This window comes from Polypterus senegalus, chromosome 1 (genome assembly GCF_016835505.1).
Source record: "Polypterus senegalus isolate Bchr_013 chromosome 1, ASM1683550v1, whole genome shotgun sequence".
Lineage (NCBI taxonomy): Eukaryota > Metazoa > Chordata > Cladistia > Polypteriformes > Polypteridae > Polypterus > Polypterus senegalus.
In genome coordinates, this window is record NC_053154.1 from 211,552,183 (window position 1) to 211,574,244 (window position 22,062).

General features: G+C 42.8%; 1 protein-coding gene across 2 annotated transcripts; it reads left to right on the forward strand.

Annotated features, from left to right (window-relative positions):
* The first annotated feature begins 6,698 nt into the window (after nt 1–6,698).
* On the forward strand, nt 6,699–15,577 carry LOC120538907 (gamma-synuclein-like). 2 transcript variants are annotated; one of them, XM_039768508.1, is made up of 6 exons: nt 6,699–6,935; nt 8,198–8,239; nt 8,586–8,713; nt 11,626–11,637; nt 12,410–12,472; nt 12,762–15,577. In XM_039768508.1, the coding sequence occupies exons 1-6, from the start codon at nt 6,815–6,817 to the stop codon at nt 12,771–12,773; spliced, it is 378 nt and encodes a 125-aa protein (XP_039624442.1). In that variant the 5' UTR covers nt 6,699–6,814; the 3' UTR covers nt 12,774–15,577. The 2 variants fall into 2 exon arrangements, with proteins under 2 accessions (XP_039624442.1, XP_039624452.1); XM_039768518.1 differs by lacking the exon at nt 11,626–11,637.
* Nucleotides 15,578–22,062: the final 6,485 nt, after the last annotated feature.

Genomic DNA, 22,062 nt, shown 5'->3' on the forward strand with positions numbered 1-22,062 from the left:
ATGAGCTGCTTTGACTTCTGCCAGAGGTCCTCTCCCACCCCAGTGTGCCTCACCCCCTCACTCCCCATTCGAGCAGAAAGACAATGCTGGGAAACTTGAATCTGCAAAAGCGGAAAAGCAGTGTTTAAAGGTCACAGGTTCCTGAAACAATGCGGCACCCACTTCCCGAGACCTGGTGGGCTGAGCACAGCAGCGTTTCTCTTGGCCTGTGCCGGCAAGTCTTATCAACACAGAGGCAGGAAGGGGATGTTAGTGGAGGTCTGTTGAGAGACAGAGGGGGAGAGTGGTGAGCTATGACTGCTTGTGAACAGGACGGGATGAGGAGGTAAAGCTGTGAACATAAAGACAGTAATAGAGCAGAGGCGGTGGAAGTCTTATCTCCTCAGTCAGACTGCTTTCCTTCAGGTCGTTAGCTTCTTGTAATTGTGTGGTCAGTGCCGGGTTTTGGAGCCATGTGGGTTTGACTGTCACTGTGCCTACTGAGGAACTGGGAAGATCCCAGAAATCGCAATTGAGCTTTGGTCATAAAATTCTAGTGTGTGAAGGGTGGTGGGTTGATTGATGCAGCAGCAGCTTCCAATCCCAAAACTCACTGGGATCCTGTTAGTCATTCATAAATTGGGGTTAATGTGCTACATCTCCATCTACAAAAGGCACTATAAAATCAATGCAGAATTGATCAAAGAGGTATGTTTGCTGCTCAGATCTGACAAACTCTGGTTGACAGTGGCCATTTGACTGTGACACAGATGAGATCACAGGTTCTTAAAATAAATCAAGCTCACAACGTGTCACTTTTGTCTCCAGTCTGCTATAAATAATGAGATCTCTACTAGAAAATGGATACAAATCTGTCAGCCCAATAACCAAATGGTAGCTCGCTCAGTTGACCTTCACGTGTAACTACAGCTTCGCAGACTGTCGGATGTTGTCCTACCTCGCCAATCCAGGTTTCCAACTTGTAATTCCATGCTGGATCACCGACAATTCAGGCCTAATCATACAATGCTCTCTAGATTTGCAGAAGTCCAATTCTCTTACTTTAAATTACAGGTTTCCACTTTGTCCTCATAGAAGCCCTGGTCTTGAGGCAGAATACTTTCTGACCAGCCATTTGGAGTTCCCCAACTTTTTTTGCTTTGTGTATACTTATACACAGATCCTTTGTATTGGTCTGATTTGCAGGGTCCAGTTGTCTGTGTCCCTCAGAACCTACCTGGGCTCTGCCCACCTGTCCATACTGCTGTCTTTGAGTTCTCTCTGTATTGTGCATTTTGTCTATTCTCAGACCTGCAGCTTTCACTGGCTTACACCCCCGACTCTCTCATTCTCATACAGTATTTACTCTTTGTATATGGCCAGACCACTCGTGTATTAACTGTATTATTCAGTTTTCTTCATTTAAAGCCTGACATTTTTTTCTGCTTGCTGTACTGTCCCAACTCACATACTCCAGTATGTTCACTCAGTACTGTATACTGTCCATGTTCCCAGGTCTCCGCTATGTATAGTGTTTTGACTTGCATGTCCACATATGTCCCCTCCCTGTAGTGCTCTGACTCTCATGTCCCCAGGTTTTCAGTCTGTATAGTGTCATGACTACTATACTGCTGTATGTTCTCTCTGCAGTCTATTTTCTGTGTCAGCTCTGTGGACTTTTCTCACTAGCAGCCCCCACTCTGTACATTGTGAATATTTGGGACCATGCATGTCTAGAAACTAATCAATGTCCTGACTGTCAGATGCCTGTGTTCTGTACTGATTCGTATAGTTATGTATGTCCATTCTCTATACTGTCCTGAATCGCATTTTGTCTCTGTATGCTGAGTTAATTCTCAGGTTTCAGTCGCCCCCCATATACTGCCTAGACTCCCAGAACCGCCATCCTGTACAGTATACTGTTCTAACACACATACCCCATATGTCAACTCTGTATATTGTCTTGACTCTCAGATCACTAGCATGGTTCATATGCTCCTGTATGTCCAATGTGTTGACCTGCAGATCTTGAGTTTCCACTGCCATAAACTGCCCAAGCCCCCAGATCTCCCACCTTGTATAGTGTCTTAACTTGCATTCTCACTTATGTCCACTTTGTGTACTGTTCTGACTGTAAGCCCCCCAGATCTCTACTTTGTATATAGTCCAAACATACATAGTCCTGTATGTCACCTCAATATACTGTGCTGCCTTTCAGACCCCAGGTCCTGATTCTGATCCATATATTGCTATTTGTCCACTTTGTCTACTGTCCTAACTCTCTGATTTCAGGTTTCCACTGCCATACCCTGTGCAGACCCTACTGTTTATTCTGCCTGAACTCACATACTACTCATATTACCACTCTGTATAATTCCTGACTCTTGGACCTCTAGCCTTTGTGTGGTCTAGATCCATATACTCCCATATGTCCACTCTGTATACCATCCTGACCGTCATGCCTCTGGTCTTCAAACTGTATAGTGACCTGACTTCTATTCTACTGTATTTTTTATCTCCATTCTGTACTGACTGATGCATTCTTATATGTCTGCTCTATATACTGGTCTCCACTCTGTATAGTATCTAAGCATGCATAACTTCATACTGTATGTCAGCTCAGTCTCTTAAGTCTTCAGCCTGTGTGAACCATCCTGATCCATCTGCTCCCTCAGAGTATGTCTACACTGTAAACCATCCTGACTCTCATGACACCAGGTCTACAATCTGTATAGTGACCTGAAACCTATAGTACTGTATGTTCTCTATGCCTTCTGTCCTGACTGATGTGCTGTCAAATGTCCACTCTGTCTACTGTCCTGACTGCCAGCTCCCTCCTGAGTGTGACGTAGTGAACTGCTCTTCTGTGCCGAAGGCCCTGCTCTATTCTTGCTCTGACCTGCAGATCAGATATCTGCTTTGACAAGAAGGAAGCCCTTTCCGTAAGTGAGTTGGCTTGGCATCGCTCCAGGAGCTAATTAATTATTGGCTTTATTGTGGGAGACAGCTGCGGCCATCATCATGCGATTCTGTGAGTCCTTCATCCTTGTGTTAGGCTTTAGATGTTGATTTTTTTTTTTTTTTTTTTGGCTGCCAGAGTTCCGGAATCGCTGTCCTTGCATCTTTGTGTCTGGTGTGAAGGATTATGGGAGTGACTGCAGACCCAGACTGAGTGGCAGGCAGGGTGTGGCAGTGGCAGCAGCAGCAGAGCAGGGGGTTGTGGGTGTGGCCATGAGAATGCTGCAGAGTCACAGTGATTGGCTAGGCTACTGTTGCACTGTGGGGGTGAGGCTCAGATTTCAATGAAACGTCAGGAGGGTGGAGGTTGGGCGATCACACGGGATGTTTGTTTGGACACACTAGTTTCTGATGATTTTCTTCAGCAGATATCTGGTTATTGTTGCCATGCGGGGCTGGGTGCATTGTGGAAGGTGTTAAGCAGCAGGACAGGAAGAGAAGGCATGCAAGAAGAACCAGCAGCAATTGCTCTGCCTAGAGGACTTTGACTTACAGGTGGTGCCCTGTAAGCCTGAATTGTAGCCACAAGTTTAAGGACAACACCCCGAAGAAAGTGGGCAAGCAGAGGGCATCTAATGTGTCAAAGAGCAGATGTTGCTATGACATGCAGTTTCTGTGCTGTGAAAAGCCTAATGGAAAAGGAGAGGGAAGGAAGGAACAAATCAAGCAAGGGAGAGGCAGCACCTCACTGTGTGTTCTTTTTTTTTTTTTTTTTTGCCTCCTAAAAAATTGACATTGGGTTCCAGTTGGCCTGTTTTATACGCTTTATGGCTTAATTACCAGCTCCCCCAATCTTAACACTGTTGAGAGACAGCTATAGGAATTTGTGAATTAATCACACTATACTGTAATTATTTTTATAATTGGTATTCCCTTAGGGTCACATAGTGAGCCTGTGTGGGCAGTCGCTGACCAGGTAACTCTGTGAGTTTAAGGCTAAGCCCTTAGCCACCAGGCCCCTGTGTTTCTCAGAGACAAGCCCAGGTATCTTCTTATAAATGATGCCTAGAAAAATCTCTTAGTGTCTGTCTGCCTAACTCCTGAGAATCTGTCTGTCAACAAGACATTAATCTATACAGTGTCTTTCCAGTTATTTTTTGTTACAAGTTGAGTGGACAGTTTTTGGCTATATAGAGGCAGAGGTGGATTTGTGAGACCAACACACTGCTTGTTAGAGGCATATCTGTCTATCTATATTACCTACAGTGCATCCGGAAAGTATTCACAGCACATCACTTTTTCCACATTGTTATGTTACAGCCTTATTCCAAAATGTATTAAATTCATTTTTTTCCTCAGAATTCTACAAACAACACCCCATAATGACTACGTGAAAAAAGGTTTGCTTGAGGTTTTTGCAAAATTATTAAAAATAAAAAAATCACATGTACATAAGTATTCACAGCCTTTGCTCAATACTTTGTCGATGCACCTTTGGCAGCAATTACAGCCTCAAGTCTTTTTGAATATGATGCCACAAGCTTGGCACACCTATCCTTGGCCAGTTTCGCCCATTCCCCTTTGCAGCACCTCTCAAGCTCCATCAGGTTGGATGGGAAGCGTCGGTGCACAGCCATTTTAAGATCTCCAGAGATGTTGGGATTCAAGTCTGGGCCACTCAAGGACATTCACAGAGTTGTCCTGAAGCCACTCCTTTGATATCTTGGCTGTGTGCTTAGGGTCATTGTCCTGCTGAAAGATGAACTGTCGCCCAGTCTGAGATCAAGAGCGCTTTGGAGCAGGTTTTCATCCAGGATGTCTCTGTACATTGCTGCAGTCATCTTTCCCTTTATCCTAACTAGTCTCCCAGTTCCTGCCGCTGAAAAACATCCCACAGCATGATGCTGCCACCACCATGCTTCACTGTAGGGATGGTATTGCACTGGTGATGAGCGGTGACTGGTTTCCTCCAAACACGACGCCTGGCATTCACACCAAAGAGTTCAATCTTTGTCTCATCAGACCAGAGAATTTTGTTTCTCATGGTCTGAGAGCCCTTCAGGTGCCTTTTGGCAAACTCCAGGCGGGCTGCCATGTGCCTTTCACTAAGGAGTGGTTTCCGTCTGGCCATTGAACCATACAGGCCTGATTGGTGGATTGCTGCAGAGATGGTTGTCCTTCTGGAAGGTTCTCCTCTCTCCACAGAGGACCTCTGGAGCTCTTGCAGAGTGACCATCGGGTTCTTGGTCACCTCCCTGACTAAGGCCCATCTCCCCCGATCGCTCAGTTTAGATGGCCGGCCAGCTCTAGGAAGAGTCCTGGTGGTTTCAAACTTCTTCCACTTACGGATGATGGAGGCCACTGTGCTCATTGTGACCTTCAAAGCAGCAGAAATGTTTCTGTAACCTTCCCCAGATTTGTGCCTCTAGACAATCTTGTCTCGGAGGTCTACAGACAATTCCTTTGACTTCATGCTTGGTTTGTGCTCTGACATGAACTGTCAACTGTGGACCTTATATAGACAGGTGTGTGCCTTTCCAAATCATGTCCAATCAACTGAATTTACCACAGGTGGACTCCAATTAAGCTGCAGAAACAACAAGGATGATCAGGGGAAACAGGATGCACCTGAGCTCAATTTTGAGCTTCATGGAAAAGGCTGTGAATACTTATGTGCATGTGCTTTCTCAGTTTTTTTATTTTTAATAAATTTGCAAAAATCTCAAGTAAACTTTTTTCATGTTGTCATTATGGGATGTTGTGTGTAAAATTCTGAGGAAAAAATGAATTTAATCCATTTTGGAATAAGGCTGTCACATAACAAAATGTGGAAAAAGTGATGCGCTGTGAATACTTTCCGGATGCACTTTATATAACATAGCACCTTTCATATGTACCGTATCTATATAGCACCTTTCAGGTCTATTTTTACAGCCTATTTATTTATAATATAGCACCTTTCATATCTATATATCATGTCAATATATAGCACCTTTCATGTTTGTTTTTTAGTCCATCTACCTATTAGTATATATGTTATATGTTATCAGTAAATTGACTGAAACATATATACTTGGAAGGTGCAATATGTAATAGATAGTAGAGTAGATAGATATGAAAGGTGCTCTATTATAAATGGCTGAACTGAGAAATGCACAGGAAAGGTAGTGTAGGTAGTAAGTATCTGTCTATCATATAGCACCTCTCTCATTCTGTCTATCATTGATCACCCCTCTGTCTGTCTATCTGTTTATCTGTCTGTCTCATATCGTGCCTTTCCCGTCTGTCTGGTCAGTTTCCTCACTGATGTTTTACTTGGTGAAATCCTTCCCAACAATCCCCCATTACCCCTCCACCCCTTATCATTTCTTTCTGAATTCATCCTGACTTTTGGAGCCACTCTTCTTTTTAACAGTTACTGGTTTTCTTTTTGCAGCTTCAAGCTCCCCAAGGGTAGAGGAGTAAAATGACGTGCTGTAAATTGTGAAATTTTAAAAGCAAATGTTAAAATAAAATAAAAGAGAGCACTCCATGAGGAGCGGACAGGCTGACCTGGCCCGCAATGACTCTGATGTACCTAAAAGCCTTGTCATTAATAATGCACAGTGTGTGACGCTGGCTTTGCAGGGAGGATGCGATTGAATGAGTGTGCATGCGTGTGTGTGAGAGAGAGAAGGAGGATGATGATGACGGGGGTTTCGGCGCAGGGGGTGGGGGGGTCCAGTTGGTGGTTGCTGCAGTATATAAAGAGACTGCCGCATCTCACCGAGCCTGTCTTCTGTTCACTCTCTCCCTCTTCTCCGGTCAGTGCTCTACGTGCCACAGCAGTGTCCAGTGCTACAGCACTTGCTCATATAGCTGACAGCAGCTGAGCAGGATGGATGTTTTCAAGAAGGGATTTTCCATGGCCAAGGAGGGAGTGGTGGCAGCTGCTGAGAAAACCAAACATGGTGTAGAGGAGGCAGCGGCCAAGACTAAGGAAGGTGTCATGTATGTAGGTAAGCAGGGTTGAGGATGGGAGGCCTGGGTGGGTTTATGTAACTGAGATGAGAACGCTATACCTAACCCTGACATGAAGACCTCCCAAACCGAATTTTCGAATCCTGTGTCGTTAGCATGTGTACACAAGCCCAAATGTGCTGTCTGGATTTAAAAAAAAAACAATGCCAAGCTGAGTAGTACATCTTTGTGGCAACCGGAGGGGTGCTGCAGTTCAGGGTTACTTAAGCTGAAGGTTGGCTGAGAGGGAGATTTCATTTTGTTTCGTAAAAGTGACTGCTATTTTTGAAATCAGGCTGGAAAGTGCAGCTAGCGTCTCACGGGAGCCGACCAGGGAGCAGGCACTTGGCACAGTAATGTCAGTGAGCTGAAATTAACTTCCAGCAGAATGTCGAGAGCCCTCTGACTAATGGGCCACCATGGATTGGAGGATGGAGGTGTCATTCCAGCCTCACCCCTACAAGGAAATTTCCTTGTGGTGCCACTAGGTGCTCATCCAGTGAGATTTGCCATCTTTCATCCTGTTCCCTAGGTGACTTCCAATGCCGAGCTGATGGGTGTGTCACCACATGGGGCCTCATGTTTCCACTGCACATCTGTTTGTTTCCATGGCTGCAGGTCTAAGCAGGTTCGTTAAGTTACCCTTTGTTGTAGAGTTAAACAGGATCCTAGGATGAGCTGTTCCAGTGCCCTGCCATGACTCAGGGTGTTTCTCTTTGACCAATACAGCCTGACCTCCATAGGGATTCCAGCCTGGGCGGACGAGTGGCAAGGCATCACACTTTCAGGGCCTTCATCTGTGGGGTATCTGATATGTTTGATAGCGTAAATGGCCGACCAAACCTGAAGACCTCATCTAAAAGCGACTAAGCATGAGAAGAAACGCCTCTCCCTGCTTCTTGCCTTTTTGATACTAACAAGCGTGTGGCCTTTTCTAGAGTTTGTGTGCTGTCTCTCACGTCCACTTGTGATTCACACTTATGGTTATCTGGATCCACATACTCTTAACATTTTGTGCAAGCCCCTTCTAGACCACAGAATATAACATCTTATAATGCTGACCCAGAAAATGCAGGAACAGATGGCAGCAGGTGAACAAAGAACGTGACAGTCTTGGGTGAGGGCAGCTGCCAGGCAAAACTCCAGTCTGAGGCCCAACCTTTTCGTGAAAAGCCTTGGCTTGATAAGGCATTAATTTAACTCTGGCAGGTGACACGATGAGTCACTCACTAATTCCTATGTTGTTTTGTTGTCTCCACAGGTACAAAGACAAAAGAAGGTGTGGCTCACAGTGTCAATGCAGGTACGCAATGGGGCACAGAATGTAGGTGTGAGTAGTGGTGCCATGTACCAGTGGGGCATGGCTTCCCTGTGGCCCTGGGTGCCGCTTCCATCTTAGCCTAAAGCAGGGAGGGCATGGTGGATAAAGTTATTGAGACCTGAGTTTAAATCACTCTTTGCATTCACTTATGGTTTCTCATAGCCATGAATGTGTCCAATGATGGCCAACCAGTGTTCATCACTCCAATGTTGGCTTCTGCTAATTGTCATCTAGAGTTGGAGTAATGAATGATGGGCCATGGCATCAATCCAGTTGTCACGGGCATCTCTGTTTCATTTGAATTTTTTCCCTTTTTTCCTGGTCATAGTGGCTGAAAAGACCAAAGAGCAGGCAAATGTTGTTGGTGATGCTGTTGTATCCAGTGCCACCCAAGTGTCAGCCAAGACAGTGGAGGGAGTGGAGAACGTGGCAGCAACAAGTGGTCTGGTCAAGAAGGTGAGTCACCCTGTTCTCCATTCGAAGACTGTATTGTAGTTTCTAAATTAGGCTCTGTAGGAGTCTCATCCTCCTAGATTAACAGCCCCCCAAGTGTCTTTGGCTGCTTATTTTAGTAAAGCTCATTCTAAGGCATCTAATAAGCAGCCTTCCCTTCCCTCCCACTTATGGAATAGCGTCTGGTCACATAATCTCGACTGTCTATTGAACAAATGCAGACAAATGGAGCAAGTTACCAAGTAATGTTATTGAGTGGGGTCCTTCAGATCACAACTTGATATTTTGCCAATTTGTAAATGATAAATAATGTTTAGCTGATTGGCCTGAATGGTTAGAACTCCAGTTCAGCGTAATCATACTTTTTATACTGAAAAAAATCAACCCTGATGCCAGATAGACTACCATCTTGTCTCGGGAGAATTGTAGCCTTGTGTCCAACAAGCCTAGGAGAGGCTCTAGCCACCTCCATGTTCAAATAAAGGACAGAATCGATGACTGATGATAGCTAAATGAGCAAAACGAGTCACAAAGCCACACTTGGCAATGTTCATATCTCTGAGGCTCAGTGAACGTATTCTCCTCTCCTATATGCAGACTGAATTGCAAAGGCCTTCGAAAAAGATTACCTGAAATATGAGCAACTGGCCCACAGTAAATGTAGAGAGCAGGGTATCCATGGCCTGCCAGCAAGTGCAGCCCACTGCTTCTTTGTGAATGTTTCTTTGTGAAACATTAGTATACTTGTCTCTTTTACAGTATATCCACCATATGATGCGTCGCTGTGTTACCAGCAGGATACAGACCTTGAGAACATATGGAGAGCGTGACTGGGTGTGGTTGGAAACTTGTCACCAAAGCAAATCTATGGGAGTGTCAGGAAAGGTTTATTATGCACATGCTGTTAGTGGCCCAGTGTACAACTGGACTGAGCTGGCTAGAAACGCCATGATTGACAGTGCGACAGCATGTTAGACTTTAAACCTCATGACTGTTGGTTCAATCTTTGTGACCAAGAAAATGACTTAGTGGGCTTCATGCTCAAGTTCAGTGAAATTTTGCTGCCAGCGTCAGCTCGAGATCTCCATGATTTACATTTATATGCTTAGGAGATGCTTTTATCCAAAGCAACTTACAAAAGAAGTCAACATAATCGAGTAAACGTCAGTCTGGCAGGCTGTTTGGGATCAAGTGTTACAGGAGAGGGTCACAAAATTGATCATGACAAGTGAAGAACTCAGAAGAAACACAAGCTAGTTACAATTCCTTGATTACAAAACCTAATGGCTAGTATCGATTAAACAGAAATTCACCAAATGAGAGTTTTCAAGCGCTTCTTAAACACATCGAGGATGTCAGCAGTTCAGATGGAGGTGGGCAGCTTGTTCCACCAGCTAAGAGTCTGCATTGAGATTTGATGTCATGCTGAGGTGGCATCAGCAGCCCTAAGTGGGCAAGGCACTGACCCATTGACTACTCTGTAGGCCAGCATCAAGGATTTGAACTCCATATGTGCTGCTAAGAGAACCAATGTAGTGATCTGGAAAGAGGAGTGACATGTGCTTGAACACCAGATGTGCTGCTGCTGCATTTTGAGTCATCTGCAGTGGCTTGGTAACACATCCTGGTACTCCTGCCAGCAGAGAGTTGCAGTAGTTCAGATGTGACAAGACCAAAACCTGGACCAGGAGTTGTGCTGCATACTCCATCAGATACAGTCTGACTTAGCAAGTATTAGTCAAGGTTGAGAATATATATAGAGATGGAACACTTATTGTTAGGACCATTGAGCATGGAGAAGCCTTTCCATTAATAAAATGTAACTGTTTTAGTCTGACCCATTATAATGTTGAGCAAAAATCTTTTCTTCCAGTCCACCTTTTACCCTACAATTCATCAAATATGCTATGCAGTGTCCTCCAGGTCTCCTTGCCCTCACATGTCCATTGGCATTCCCATTTTTCCCTCCCTTTGCTTTACCACTTATATGCCATTTCTGTTAGCGACTGAGGCCATGATCTTGTCATCTCTTTTAAGCTATCCTAATTGCTTCCATTTTTCCTTCCTACTTGTAGTATTTTGCCAATCTGCTTATTTCATCTAAGGTTGTCCGATCCAGCACCTGTCCAGGCAGCAGTTGGCTAGAATCCACCCTGGATGACATACCAGGCCCTGGCAGAATTCACTCTCACCAGGGCACTTCTGAGTAGCCAGGGGAGCTAACACTTATGTTGCTGTGAATTTTGACTTGGTACAGTTGGCCTAAGGGGATATGTCTGATTGCCAGGCTTGTAATTCAATACTGGAAGAAGGTTGGGTAGTCCTAACAGTTGCGGCTGTCTGCCATAGTCAGAACACTTCTGGGATGTGAAGACGATGCACTGAAACACCGAAATTTTGAATTCTGCAGGCGGACCCACAGCTTAAGTAGAATCCCATAGTAAGCATGCTTTGAGCCAACAGTTTTCAATGTTATTTAGTAGATGTTTTTCCTGTGATTATCTCTCCAGTGTAGAAAATTTTACAAAAACCCAAATCCTATTGTCACTAGGGACGCTACATCCTAGACTTACTTGAATTGCTGTGGTGGAGAATCTATCTTGCTCCTTGTCTGTCTGTCTGTCCTGGCCTGACTGCTCTTCTTAGCTGCTGGTTTGTTGTGTGACCCTAATCCAGCAGTGTAATTTCTGTAACTGTAAAAAGTGCTATAAAGAAACAAAAAGAACAATTTAATGCAATTCAGTTTATTTTTATAGAGCGTCTCACTGCTGCTCCCCAAAGCCCCATCATGCTATACTGTACTCTTTCATAGTCTTGTTAGCCAATGCCATTATTCCTTCAGCTTCCCCACTCGCCCCAGTGCTCTGACACAAGTCTTTATCTACTCTCTCAATGTTCCCCACTTTTGCCTGCAGGATGAGCAAGAGGTATTTATTTATTTATTTATTTACTTACTATATTTTCTTTCTGATGTGGCCTGGTTTTCTGACTGCGGTGCATGACTTTTGGTGGTGAAGGTGATGGAGGAGTTAGTGGTGAGCAACTTTCCCTGCTCAACTCTGTCAGCCTCTCTAACCTTCCAATGCAGCTTAATGGCAGTCACCACAACTTTATGGGAGATATGGGTACGTGCTTAGTGGAGCAGCTCTGGTCTCTGATGGATTGTATAGAGAGGTGAGGATGGCAAGCCCCTCTTTACCAGCTCCATTTCTATAGTTAAGGGTTTAAGGTGTGTCCTGAGGTTTTCATTGGGTTTCAGGGATTGCTTGCTGATGCATGTTGTGGCACGGTCTACTCCGTGTATAGCACCTTGCTTTCATGATATTGATCGTGTAGTGGGCTTGTTGCAATGTGCAAGCCTGTTATGGCTCATCTTCAAGCCTTGTACACTACTCAGTGTTGAAATCTGAAGATACAGACAAAGCACATTAGCAGCTAGCAGGGTTCAACAGCTAGGATGTAGAGGTGGATGTAACCGATCTGTCCTGAGCTCACCTTGCACGCTTGCTTTGCCAGAACGTGTCAGGGAACTGGATGTGCAGGCTCAGTTCTTGGAATGTGTGTGGATGACAATGCATGCTGATAAATTCAGGTGCATCAAAGTGGGTGTTAAGCAGACCCAACCCAGGCCATAAGCCCGACTGTTGGGCACATATGCTGCCTTTTCTCTTCAGTCAGTTTTGCTTTCTATGTTCACAGGGTGAATTGGTGCAAACTCCACCAGAGAATGAAAGCGAGGAAGATGTACAGGCTGCAGAGCAGGTGAGAGAACCTGAGGGTGACAGTGATCTGGGTACACAAGCCTGCAATTCCCTGCACACTATCCTATCCTATGGAACTTTAGAGGCCTAGTGGATATGACTGACCCAGTTGAGTTCTAGAACTGCCGTATCACAAATAATTTGACCTTGAAGAACGCAAGTCCTTTTCCCTTAGTGCTCCTAGTTTGTCCCTCCGCAGAGTCTCAGTTAAGACATTTGTTTCAGTTCTTCCAGCTTTTGATACTTCTGATCTCATTAACCTTGGATTTTGTTTTTAATCTTTTCTCTAGGTTGGCAATTAGACTTCATCACTCAGGGTTGGTGGAGGACTGTTTTGATCCTACCCAGTCCAGCCAGAAGGGTTTGCGTACCACCTAACTGCTTTCCCACTGAAAAACCTGGTAATCCAAGACTCCCCTCAGAAGACCCCACTTGCATCCACACTGACTCCAGTATACCAGAAATGCCCACATGTCTCTCCAAAGCTCACCCATTTGGTTTAAAGCATTCATAAGGCAGCTTCTTTTTGGCAGACAGAGTGACACCACCATGATCCCTGGTGTACAAGTGCTTTTACCTCTTCCCACTAGCCAGCCAAGGTCTCTGAATAATCTCAGGCTTCACAAACGCTTCTACGCCTGTGTCACATACTTCTGGTTCTTAGTGCCTCTGTTCTGGCCAGTGGCTAAAGTGGACAATTTATCTTGGGCCTTCTGGCAGCATGCAATAGGTGAATGGCTTTCCTTTCACAAGATGTTCTCATTTTACACTTCTCTAGATGACTACTTTTCACTTCCAGAATATCACATGCGAGGTCAACTGGCACACTAATGGGGTTTCAGACTTAGCATGAAGTGTGGGCCCTGAGTGATCTAATGAGGGGCATCAGAAGATATTCCCAAGCAGTTCTATTGAATTTGAATGTGAGTGGTCATCTTTAGGAGACTGTGTCAGAATGATACTCCTCACCTCTCCGCTCATCAATACATTTCAAAGAAATATCAGTGCGACCCAGCATTCTTCACTCACTCTGACTTCCATTTTGCTGCTGGCTTCCACCAGCCATCTTCCATGAAAATAATCTTTCATCGAAGCTTTAGCTTCCCAGTTAGACATTGGTTTGTTCCAAAGCTCACCTCTTCCAGATATTTACTATTTGCCAACACTGTGATGTTAGTTCTGGCCATGCTAAACTGCTGGTCCCACATGGCGAAAGCCCTTATGCTTCACCATAGCCATTAAACATATTCACTATTGAGGTCTACTTGGACCCAGATTCAGTCAACATTTGACTTCATCTATCTGTTGCTCTTTTAGACATTTAACTATCACCAGACCATAAACTTTAGAGACCACTATTTAGTCCCATCTAGGCATCATTGTGTAAAAGTCATCCTTCTCAGCTACTGATCAGTCCTGAGCCTTTACCTCCCTCTCACCCATCACAATAAATTTGTCATGTTGACCATCAAGATCCACATATCCTTTGTTTACGCAGGTAGGTGTCAGTCCCCATCAACAACAAGCCCTCTTGTGTGAGACTTCCAAGAGAATTTTACACAAGAGATTTTGGATCCCCTCTTTGATGAGTCCAAAGACCAACTTTTATAAACCCGGAAGATGGCCATTAAATTGGTAGAGCTGAGGGAGAGCTTGAAGAGAGAATATTGCCTTAAGATACACATGTACACTGCAGCCTCAAATAATCATAATAATCAAATCTCCGGTAAGATAACCCAAATAACACACTTGAGTATGACAATGATTACTGTTTAACAGAACCTCAGTGATCGCTGTGTGTAAAAATGAGTGTTTTATCTCAGTAAGCGGTAATATAGCCATCATTACTGAGGACAGTGACCAAACATTTCTTCTTGTTACTAATTTGTTTCTCATGGAAGAACCTTTGCCTATTTTTAATTTTGAAAGCTACCTTATCTCCACCGTTGAACATGAGCAGCCTACTTTAGGGCTTGCAACAAACTCTCTATCAAGATCATTTCCTGTTTTGATTGGTGATTGCAGAATACTATGTCTTCCTCTCAATCTGTTCTTTGGAAGGTTTGCTGGAATGTTTGCAATGGTTGTCATGTTGGAAGGCCAGTTCTCGGTCACCTTAATCTGACAGTTCTCCAGTTGTGACTCACTGTGAATTCTTAATAATTCCTTCATATGCGGTGAGTCATTTGGTCTCAAAATATGATATTTGCACCACCTTGTTTGGAAGTAGAGATGAAGTTCTTTGGCGGTAGGCGGTGTTATGTTTTCACTAGGCATAGAGTTTTTAGTTGTGCCGTAAAGAATCAATAAAATCCATCTGCCCAGAGCACTTGCTTCTAAAAATCTACAGAAAGATCTAAGTTATTTGTAAACTTACTGTTCAAAAGTGCTGATTTGGTTAGCTTCACGTGAATATCAGTACTGTTTAATTACTTCATGTTCTTAAACTATGAGCATGACCCTAAGTTGAAGCCATACGGTTCTGCAGATCTTTGGATTTGATCTTGAAGTTCTTTTTGATAATTATGTTGGAATTTGTTGTAGGGCTTGGTAGAATGAGTAGATGTCGAACTATCCATCCATCCATTTTTGAACCTGAATTAAAAGCAAAGTGTTTTCTTATAGTTTTATGACCCTTGCCAGACAGATGATCACTCAAACACTCATCCTGAGCTCTTCCAAGATTGTGGCATGATGCATTCCACTAACATGTAGCGATAAGAACAAACCGACTTGGCTTCTCACCTTTGTACAGAAGAAGGCCTCTTTGTTTTGGTGACTGGCTCATTGATTGGTTAACTTGGTATCCAATCACCTTAGTGCATGCTTATTCTGACCATATTGAATTAGCTGTTATCACTTGTGGTTCACTTACTTTTGCACATTACCTCATTCTTCTTTCCTCCCTTTCTTATCCTATTACAAAATCCAGGAGAATTTCTAGATACATTAGAATTGTGTACGTTTTAGCTGAAACTAAGCAAGAACTTCATTGTATAAACGTAACATTTAAAGAAGATGAGTAAGGGTTCATCCACGTTCAAGCAGGTCTCAATATCGACACTCAGGACACCCTGGTATGCTGGCTGTCATTGAAATTCCAAAAGTGAGAAGCTGATTTTATAAACAATCAATGAAAATAAACATTTTGTTTAAATCAAGCTCTTCCTAATGTGTGAATGTCCTGTTTATTTATTTTTTATTATTTAGTAGCTTGTACATCTTGTTGCAGTCACAGGGACTCTTAAGATTCACAGTGTCTGAAGATGGTGTTTTGTTTATTTTGTTGTGGGGACTCCTGCCTTGAAGGGGCACACACACATTCACTGATAATTGGCACAATAGATAAGTAATAATATATTAATCGAATAACATAAAAAGAACGCACAATATAACCAAAGACCACATACACCCTCCCAAACTCCCGTACAGTGATAATAAATTATAATACAACACAGCAAACAAAAAACTCTAATGACAATGTCCAAAACAGTCCGGTATAACAGAGACGGCTGAAGATGGATGAGTAAATGAAGAACCCCGGGAACACCTCTGTGAAAGAAATGTAACGTTTAGTCCTACTATGTTCCTGATACGGTGTGTGGTCTGAGATAATAGGGAGCACACCCTCAGACAAAGATGTATCCAATCAGTACAAACTCGCACGGACAGACAGGCACAAGAAAGAACACACATCCAGACAGGAACTGTCATCCAAGGAGATCAAGTCGTAATCCAGTTGTGTGTATGAGGCGTATGGACAAACAGATGGTCAATCGCCTTCCTCTCAGCGTCTTTTAGGTTCATTTTTAAAGGGTCTGCCTGCTCAATCTCCTTCCCAGCAGCCCTTGCGCCCTCCAAAGCTATCTAATACAGCGCGGCCACTGGGAGATGTAGTACTTTTTAAGTAGCACTGCTACAATCTACAAGTCATGCAGTTGCTTCCCCCACTTAATTTAACTAAATAACATTTTAGAGTGCGATCTTCCATCTAACGTATAACTCACAGGGTTATTTTTTTTTAATTAATTCATTTATACAAGTTCAAGGTGCCCTTTCCTATTATAGCATTTTTTTCTTTTCAGTATTTTTACTAAATCTAAGCTACTGACTTTAGTCTTACCAGTTAATTAAAGTCTTTGGTACATATTTAAAATCCTGATTTCCCACGCTTTGTAATTCACTAGCTGGCATTTCGCCAATCCTTCAAAAGATGGCCCATACAGATCTGTATCTTAATTATTGCTGACATAGAGTTATTTCCTTGTGTAGCTCTCCCTCTGTGGCACATCCTTGCTTTCCAGATGCCACCCGAGTTCTGTACCCTGCACAGAGTTCAGAAGGCAACTGTGTTGGCCAGTCAAGCAAAAGGGGAACTCATCCAGTTCAAGTGACTGGTCGGAAGGTATCTCTTCTTTTTAGTGGACACACTCCATTTGAGAATGTCTGGAATGATAGATAGATAGATAGAATGGCCTCTGAGGAAGTGATCAGCCTTACTTTTACTTTCCACAAATCCAAAATGTGCCATGTAGATTGATTATCAGAATTGCTCCCTGTAGTAAGAATTGATGCTAAGAAGAATATCATTGGTTATTTACTGTCGGGTACATAAAAAGTTGTTTTTGTTTATAAAATACATACAATCCACTCAGTTTCTCATCTAATTAATTGCATTTTTTTCTCCCCTCTATTTCAGCAGTCCGCTCGTGCTTACAGTATAAGTTATAATGTGTTTACTTACTTTCACATCATTTTCTTTTATACATCCACTAGCTATCCCCCGTGGCTTCACCCGCATATTAGTGAAACAGGGCAGTGAGGAGGGCCCACCCAGCTCTCTACTCCTGATGTCACTCTTCCCCCTCCCCTCGGCCCGCAGCCTCTGTCTCGGATTAGCGCGAATATATTGCTCCTGCAAGTGAACCATGATTCTTAGCGCAATGAGATAGAGATATATATAGATTATTCCTTTTGTTTTCTAGCCCACTTATCTAATTCATGTAAGGCTGGCATCCACCTTGGACTGAGGCACTAGGATGCATTCATTCAGATACACAGACACCCACTCGCCACACCAATCAACATAACATGTACATCTTTGAGATGTTGGAGGAAATGCCATTTAGGCATAGAGACAATACCGTTATTAGGATTCAAATTCAGCAGCCATGCTGCTCACTCTGCCACTTTATTGTTCCATATGTAATAAGGAGAATGTTAACTTTAAACTGTATTACCTGTGAAAGTTTTTGAAGTCTGCTATGCAGTATTTTTACCTGCATTAGTTGAATAAATAGGATGGCATTATGCGAACATGAAGAAGTGACTCTCTGCTTGAAGGGATGCCCCCCTCCCTCTCAGCCACCTTTTCTCTGAGATGGCAGCAAACCTGGCACAAATATCAACTAAACAGAGCCAGTTGCCAATTAGGTTACTGATTATCAAGGGGGCTCTTGCACAACAGCCAGGGGCGCCGGCCCCTACGGTTACAGTGTCTAAGGCACTCGGAGACAAAAATGCTGCCCTCGACTTACAGCATCAAGGCTCTGATGCCCTGAAGAAAGACTCGATACCACTTGACAACTCATCACAAGAAGATAGGGCCGCAGATATGACAGTCTGAAAGCGGGCTTTGAGAGATGTGCTTTAGTAGGTGTCTGTCAAACTGGTGAGGACAGTAAGAGGGGCTCCTCTAGAAACCGACACATTTGAGAGCATACGCACGTAATGCACAACACTGTCATGAGAATTGACCAGGAGCACAAGTATTAAATATCCAACAAGTATGACTGCAGCTCAATTCAAGAAATGTTGTATTTATTACATGAATTCTTTTACAAGTATACGTTTATCAGGTCAGTTCAAGCCACCATTGATTAGACTCATTCATTTTTTTTATCTATGTGTCAAAATGCACGGCAGATTCTCTTTCTGCTTTATGTGCCGTATTTAGAAGTGCTGTGGAATTCTTACTTGCACTCACGTAGAAATAAAAACCTGTTGGCAACACTTTAGGTTGGGTACTAGCTATGATGCTTTGATTACTCATGTACTTTATTTAAATGTAACAAGATATTAACAAAGGCAGCTTTTGGCCATAATAAATCATCCTGAAGTGGCTATTTATCTCTGTGCAATGTGACTACTAAAATATCTGCACTTTGGTGGCCTAAGTGGGTGATAATAAGAGTCTCAATATGGGATACTTCAGCAGAATACCTGTGAATCTTTAATTAATGCTTATTATGACCAAACAAAGCGCTCATATTCACAAGTTATTTTACCAGGGTATTACAGCCTCTTAATATGCCTCACTGCTCAGAGATGCTTTGTATTGTTATTAAGACCAAAGGGAGTCTTTGTTAAGGTCTTACTATGTAATATTATGTCACTATATAGGTAATAGCTAAACTGAGTGAGACCAACATGTCCTTGAGATGCTGGCAAAAGCAGAATACCAGGAGAAAAAATTCCATGTGGACACAGATGATTACTGAACCACTGAAATCCAAGTAAACCGAGATGGACACATTCATGAAAACTGAGTGAAAAGGTAATTAAAATGGGGCACATTGAAAAGTACAAGAAAGCCATTTTAAAACCAACTAAATTAGACTTGTGCTGCAGTAAGAGAAGTTGACTTGTCCAGGTTGGCACAATATGTTGTTCCACAAGTCCATTTGTGGAATGTTCAATCTTGTGAATCCTCACATCTTTCTGAAAGTTATTGTAACCGGAAAATGTTGAGAGCGTGTGTGGGATCGGAGGTCTGCTCAAAGGGCATTCACTCCATGGCATTTACACACACATCCCCACCCAGGTAGTCGATCGCTTCAAGAACTAGCAGACCAAATCCTGTGGATATGCGGTGCCACACTTTTTGCCTCTTTGTTCCATTAGTGCAATTTTTGTAAAACAGTAATAATCTGAGAAAAATGTTAGGAAACAGGTTGATACAATCAAATATGAAAAGAAGTCTGGTTTCTAGAAATAGTGAAGACCTTCGGTGTATGCTTTCAGTTTTTTTCTTTTGTATGATTTGATCTAAATGAGCAAATTACAAAGAAATGCATTTGGTTATGTCAAAGATTGATGTAATACCAGAAAAAAGGCTGCATATTTTTTTTTTTTTATTAACAGTTGCTGAAATTGCCTTTACCAGAAGCTGTTATCAAGGGAAAATTGATGAATGTGCTAAGAAAACAGAAATAAAAGGAAACTAAAGCCGGTGATCTCCAAACCAAAAGCCTCTAAACTGAATGAAGCACATCAGAAGGGAAATTGAACTTGGACTGAGTTCAGCAGACTGTTCATCAATATTTCCATCAAGATTCAGTATAAAAATAAAGCACTAAGGCCTGTGAGTGTCCAGTCCCTACAATCAATTTGATTGGTCAATTTGGCTTTAGTGACACCGAGCAATCTGATTGGTCAATTTGGCTTTAGTGACGCAATTGAAAGAGGAAGTGCGAGTGTTAGACACACAAGGAGGAGTAAACGCCGAGAGAGACGCCTTCAAAGACACCAAGTATCAAACTGGACAGGAGCTGAGGAAGGCACCTTGAAACTAATGACGGAGTTTGAGAAGCTGGCTTTATGGGAATGCACTCCGGAGAGGGAGTACCGTTAACGATGGGCTCAGACACACAAGGATACCGAGGAATGGTGGCAAAGGTACACATAGGGCATGAGACAGCAAATATTTTTAAATTGTTCCATTACCTGTCTTTGACAGGTGGCCTGGTTAGTTAAATATAACAGCAGAGCCCCCTCTTGTATCATTTGCCTCTAAAAGCCTGTTAATGCAGCTGACTATTTATGAAGGTCCACCCTAAAGATGTTCATCTGGCAGCCTCTGTTAATCTACTTTTACCTCAGCCAGCTTCCCCGAGCTGCAATCGTCTTACAGACAGACCTCTTCTCAAACAAACTACTAAAGGCCCACCCCGACTCTCCTAAATTTCTTCCTGTCCGGATGCTGTGGTAATCTTGTGTTTGTCTACCTTCCCTTTGTCTGACACTCCTTGAGGTGTTACCGGCTACGTTTATGCTGCCTCTAAAACTAACTTAGTTCAGAGTTTTGTTTTATATCCAATTTTTATTTAATTTTTGCAAGCAAATCAAATCTGACATGAGTATGTACAAATATTTAACCTGAATGTGCTCTGCATGTGCAAAATTAATAGAGAGAAATGTGTCAAACAGATGTGACCTATCAGGCCGCCATGAACACTAACAGGGTGATGGCTGCTGTGCTACTTAACATTGTGTTTAGTGCAAGACATCTGTTCATGAAGCTTGTATGTGCTACTTCGAGAAAGCAGTAGACATGAAACAGGTACAAGAACAGGTGAGGATAAGGGGTGGAGGGGTTTGATGCAAAACTGTTACTTGGCAATTTCAGAACGTTGAAGGTAATTTTCAATGACTTATGCCAACGATTGTCTGCAAGACCTTCGTAAAAAAATATTCAGTATGTACGAGGTGTGATCAAAAAATATGGTGAATGTTTTAAAAAAGAAACGTTTATTGCAGAAAAGAATTTACAACTACTAGTCACGCTCAAAATACTCTCCTCCACTTCGAATGCACTTACCCCAACGCTCCTGCCACTTTGCAAAGCAGTTCTAGAAGATTTCGTTCCAGAGTGTTTTTAGCTGGGCCGTCGTGGCTGCCTGGATGTCCTCAATGGTTTGAAATCGTTTGCCTTTCATGGTCCTTTTCACTTTAGGGAACAGCCAGGAGTCGCACTGTGCCAGATTTGACGAATATGGTGGATGCGGACACAGCGTAATGTTTTTATTTGACAGAAATTGTCATACTAGAAGGGATGTGTGACAAGGAGCGTTGTCATGATGAAGAATGAAACCATTTCAACATTTTCCTCGGTTATTGATGTTGAAGAACGTCCTGATATTTTCTTGTCTTCAACCGAGTCAGATCCATTATGAAATCGATCAAACCACTTGTAAACAGTCTTAATTGTCGGTGCAGTGTCACCATAAACCGATTTTAACATCTGATGGGTTTCCTGAGCTTTTTGTAATTTGAAACAAAATTTCATGTTAATGCGTTGCTTGATATCCATTATTAACGACAAACTTAAAAACCACACTTGAACTCAACAGTGGCTCACAAATGACTGACAGTATCAAACAAGTCGAAACTTGTCACAAACTAGGCTCTAGGATGGACATGTCAGAACCTCCATTGAAGTGTTTTGTGTTGCTCTTGGATGGTGCTCTGCATCAACATTCACCATATTTTTTGATCACACCTCATATGAGGCGCAACATTTCTGTCAGAAAACCTATAGATAGATAGATAGATACTTTATTAATCCCAAGGAGAAATTTACATACTCCAGCAGCAACATGCTGATAAAAAACAATATTAAATTAAAGAGTGATAAAAATGCAGGTATAACAGAGAATAACTTTGAATAATGTTAACGTTTACCCCCCCAGTAGAACTGAAGAGTTGCATAGTGTGGGGGAGGAACGACCTCCTCAGTCTGTCAGTGGAGCAGGACGGTGACAATGGTCTGTCGCTGAGGCTGCTCCTTTTTTTCTGGAGATGACCCTGTTC